General features: G+C 56.9%; 1 protein-coding gene across 1 annotated transcript in view; it reads right to left on the bottom strand.

Annotated features, from left to right (window-relative positions):
- Window positions 1-3,903, bottom strand: part of NAPB (NSF attachment protein beta) — a 9,475-nt gene that overhangs the window by 1,610 nt on the left and 3,962 nt on the right. The window contains exons 2-9 of the mRNA XM_027905263.1: window positions 3,656-3,828; window positions 2,767-2,813; window positions 2,572-2,649; window positions 1,831-1,886; window positions 1,538-1,622; window positions 839-943; window positions 630-698; window positions 386-436 (exon numbers count right to left, since the gene is read on the bottom strand). Coding sequence (XP_027761064.1) covers window positions 386-436; window positions 630-698; window positions 839-943; window positions 1,538-1,622; window positions 1,831-1,886; window positions 2,572-2,649; window positions 2,767-2,813; window positions 3,656-3,828 — 664 coding nt within the window. The remainder of the gene's footprint in view (window positions 1-385; window positions 437-629; window positions 699-838; window positions 944-1,537; window positions 1,623-1,830; window positions 1,887-2,571; window positions 2,650-2,766; window positions 2,814-3,655; window positions 3,829-3,903) is intronic.

Genomic DNA, 3,903 nt, shown 5'->3' with positions numbered 1-3,903 from the left:
AATATGGGTGGGGAAAATGGTGGAAAAAACAGGGAGGGAATGGAGGGAAAAAAGGGGGAAAGGGGAAGAAAAAAAGGAGAAGGAGGGGAAAAAAAGGAGAGGAGGGACAAAAGTGGGAAGGGGGGGAAACAAGGGAAAAGGCACAGGGAAAAGCCTCTCCAAGCCCCTGTCAAACACCAAAGGAGTCGGAGCAAATCCAGGTGGAGTCTGTACTTAACTCTCCACAAAAAACTGGGAATTCTGAAGTAGGAAGTTGGGGCCTTGCCAGAGCAGCTCCGCTCCCAGCCCCTCTCCACAGGTTCCCTGGCCTGGAACAGGGCACACACATCCCAAAAGAAAGAGGAGGAAGGAGCCACCACTCCCAAGGGAATCCACGCCCACTTACTGCCTCGGTGTAGGCCTCGCTGTTCTGCTCCTCGTGGGCTTCCAGCAGTTTCTAGGAAAACACCGGGAAAAATGCGGGAATGCTCTGTCAGTGCACGTTCCCACTCCAGCACCTCATCCCAGGGAACGGGGAAAACACACAGCTCAGGGCCCAACCCAGGGCACAGCGAGGCTGATGCCCTCTAAAATGGTGGGAAAAGTGAGAAAAATCATGGAGAAGTGCCCAAGCACCCTGGTTTACTCACTTTCAATAGCTTGCATTCCCGGGAATCTGTGAACGCCGGGAACATTTCTTCGTATTTCTCCAGCGCGAGCTGGAAGAGAGAAGAGAACCCTTCACACACAATTCCCTTTTTTTTTTTTTTTTTTTTTTTTGGGATTTGCCTTCCCATCCTCAAACTTGGGAAAGTATCCACCAGAATTCCAAGGGAGCAGGAATTCTGGGATAACCGACCTTGGCATTCAGCTCGTCCACGATGAAGTGGCAAAGGGCGGCTTTGAAGAAATATTCCTTGGCGCTGTACTTGAGCAGAGGGTTATCCATCGTGTTTGTCCCCACCTGGACGCAAAACAAGACGTGGAAAAAGGGTTGGGAAAAGGAAAGCCTGGATTAAAACCAGGGCAGCCAATTAAAATTCCACCCGGCTGCGAATGAAACACGCGGGAAAAATGCTGGTGGTTGTTGGGAATCAGGGAGGTTTTAACTCATCCCAAGGGAAGTCGGATCCCACCAGGCTGGGGGGGGTGTATCCTGGCTGAGGAGGAAAGGGGAAAACGAATTCATTTGGGAAAAACCTGCTGCAATATAAACCCTCTGGAAGCAGGAAGGCAGCACTGTGGGTATTCCCAGGGAAATATCCTGCACAGAGTTGATAAATCTGGGGCGGGGGGGGGGAATTTGCTGCCGAATGGACTCGTAAATACCATCCAAAGTGGAATACTTACAGCCTTCTCCCAGCCTTTTGCTGGATACAACAGCAAAAATGGTGGATGTGGCACTTGGGGGACAGTTGGACTCCGATCTCAGAGGGCTTTCCCAACCCAAACAATCCCACGATTCCAGGCCTCGGCAACTTTGCGAGCCCCGCCCACCGAGCCGCTCTCCCTTGGGAGCAGGTTTTGTATCCCACGGGATGGAGCAGCTGCTCCTCACCTGCTCGTAGATCTCAATGGCCTTCTGGTACTGCTCCAGCTGCGCTGCGTAGGCCGCCACCTTCAGCAGACACTTGTTGGCTGAGCTGCAAATCCACATCCCAGAAATCACTCCCTGTGTCCTGGGAATACACCAGCCCACGCCCCAGCACCACCTCTGCCCCTCCACGTAGGGAAAACTGGGAGCCAGCAGCTGGGATTTAGAGGAATTCCCTTTGTAACAGCCCCCCTTGGTTCTGGGATGCCCGGGATGGATCCCTGCTCCAGCCCTTCCCGCCGATCCCGACCACTTGCCTGTTGGACTCCTCTCCTTTGTAATAATCCGCGGCCTGTTCGTAGTGAGCGATGGCCTGGGGACAGAAACACCGGGATCAGCATTCCTGGGATCAGTCATCCTGGGACCAGTCACCCCAGGGAACAGCCCTGGAGAGGCGGCACTGGCACTCATGGAGATAAATGGGATGATCCAGCAGAGTGGAGCCAAGGAAACAAATCATTCCCGAGAAAATAACACCTAAATCCCCCCGATTTTCATCTGGCAAACTTCCAGCAGGAGATCTGCAGCGGGATTCCTGCTCAGGGAGCTTGGGAATGGCAATGAGGGAGTCAGTGCTCCACTGTGAGCTGGAAATGACAGAAATAGCTCTAAAACTGCCCCACAGCACTCCCAAAGCATTTTTCCGACAACAAACACAGTTTCAGTCGTGTGGATTCCCACTGGAGCAGCAGCATTGGCACAGGAGAGGCTCGGGATTGCTCTGTTAAATGCCCTGTGCTGGGAAAACCACTGACTCCAAGTCATGGCTGGACTGCACCTACCTGAGGAATCCCCAGTGCCAGATGCTGGGAGTTACTGGCTCTGCTCAGCTCGGGGCAAGGAAATCACACAACCCTGGAATGGTTTGGGCTGGGACACCTTCCACTAGCCCAGGCTGCTCCAAGCTCCGCCCAGCCCGGAGGAGCTGGACACCCCTGGACGCTTCCAGGGATGGGGAATCCACAGGTTTCTCAGGGAAGGCTGTGCCAGGGCCTCACCTTCTCGATGTCGACCAGCTCGGCCTCGTAGATCTCGGCGATGGTGATGTGGTGCTTGGCGGCGATGGTGAAGCGTCCCTAGGGAAGGGAAGGGAAGGGAGGGGAGGGGAAGGGAAGGGGCAGGAGAGGGAGGGAAGGGGCTGTGAGGCGGGATCATCGGCGTTGGCCCCGCGCAGTGCCGGGGGGGGCCCTTACCATGTCGGTGTAGATGTCGATGGCTGCGTTTAAGCAGTTGATGGCCTCTGGAGCGTGTGCGGAGAGACAACAGCGTCAGCCAGCCCGGCCCGCGCCTCCCAGCCCCGTTCCCAGCTGGAATGGCCCTCCACGCGCTGGGGAACACCTCCTGGCACCCCTGTGCCCGCACCTCCCGCCTGCAGCCCCCGACCCGCGGCCCTGCCCGCCCCCACCCGCTCTGCCAGTCAGCAATTCCCAAGGGGAATGCTCAAACGGTGGGATGGGCCAGCCACAAACCAGCTGCATCCCGGGTTTGTCGCTCTGGCGGAGCCCCAGTCCTGGGGGTTGCCATTCCCTTGGGAATTCAGGGGGTTTTCTGCCATAAGGGGGTTTTACCCACCCTGAGTTTGTTCCATCGGCCCCCAGCAGAGGAAAACAGGGATAATGCTGGGGGGAAGGTGGGGGTTTTTGCTTCCACACCCTGAGCTAGGGAGAGGGGAATCGGAGCCCTTCCCAAAAAGCACAACCCTGCTCTTTGCAGTCAGCTTTAAGGAATCCCAGATCCTTTATTCTCCTCATCCCAGCAAAGGTCAGGAGCGGGGAAAGCCCCAGGGACGAGGCAGGGATCCCACTGGGATCCAGTCCAGCCACCTGCCTGAAGCATTCCAAGAAGCCACTGTGTCCCTCAAGCCAAGCCAAACCAGGATGGAAACTGCCGAGGGGGCAGCACTTCCCGACCCACAGGGCATCCCAAACCCCGGCAAAACTTTGGCACAGCCAAGAGGAGATGCCAGGACCTGCTGGCATCACCCCAAAGCCTCTTCCAGAGAGGCAGGAGTGCTCCTCCGCTGCCACCGAGCGCCTGGCTGGGAACAATCCCGGATTCCGCTCCCGGATCCCGCTCCCTTACCTTGCGGATCCGCTTTCTTGTAGGCATTCCCGGCATCCACGAAGCTGGTGGCCGAGTCGTGCTTGCTCTGCAGCTGCATGTGGAGCTTGGCTGCCTGGCAGAAGGCGTTCCCTGCCGCTGGGAGAGGAGGGACACGGATCCCGTGAACCCCTGGAATGAGCGGGATCGCGCCGCTTCCAGGCCCCGGGGGCTCTAGGAATGTGGGCTTCCCAGCAGGATTAGCGGCTTAAAATTCACTGAAGACCCTT

Source organism: Empidonax traillii, unplaced genomic scaffold (assembly GCF_003031625.1).
Source record: "Empidonax traillii isolate 1590-97213 ecotype Southwest subspecies unplaced genomic scaffold, ASM303162v1 scaffold1134:size187968, whole genome shotgun sequence".
Taxonomy (NCBI): domain Eukaryota; kingdom Metazoa; phylum Chordata; class Aves; order Passeriformes; family Tyrannidae; genus Empidonax; species Empidonax traillii.
This window is presented reverse-complemented; position numbering and strand designations above follow the sequence as displayed.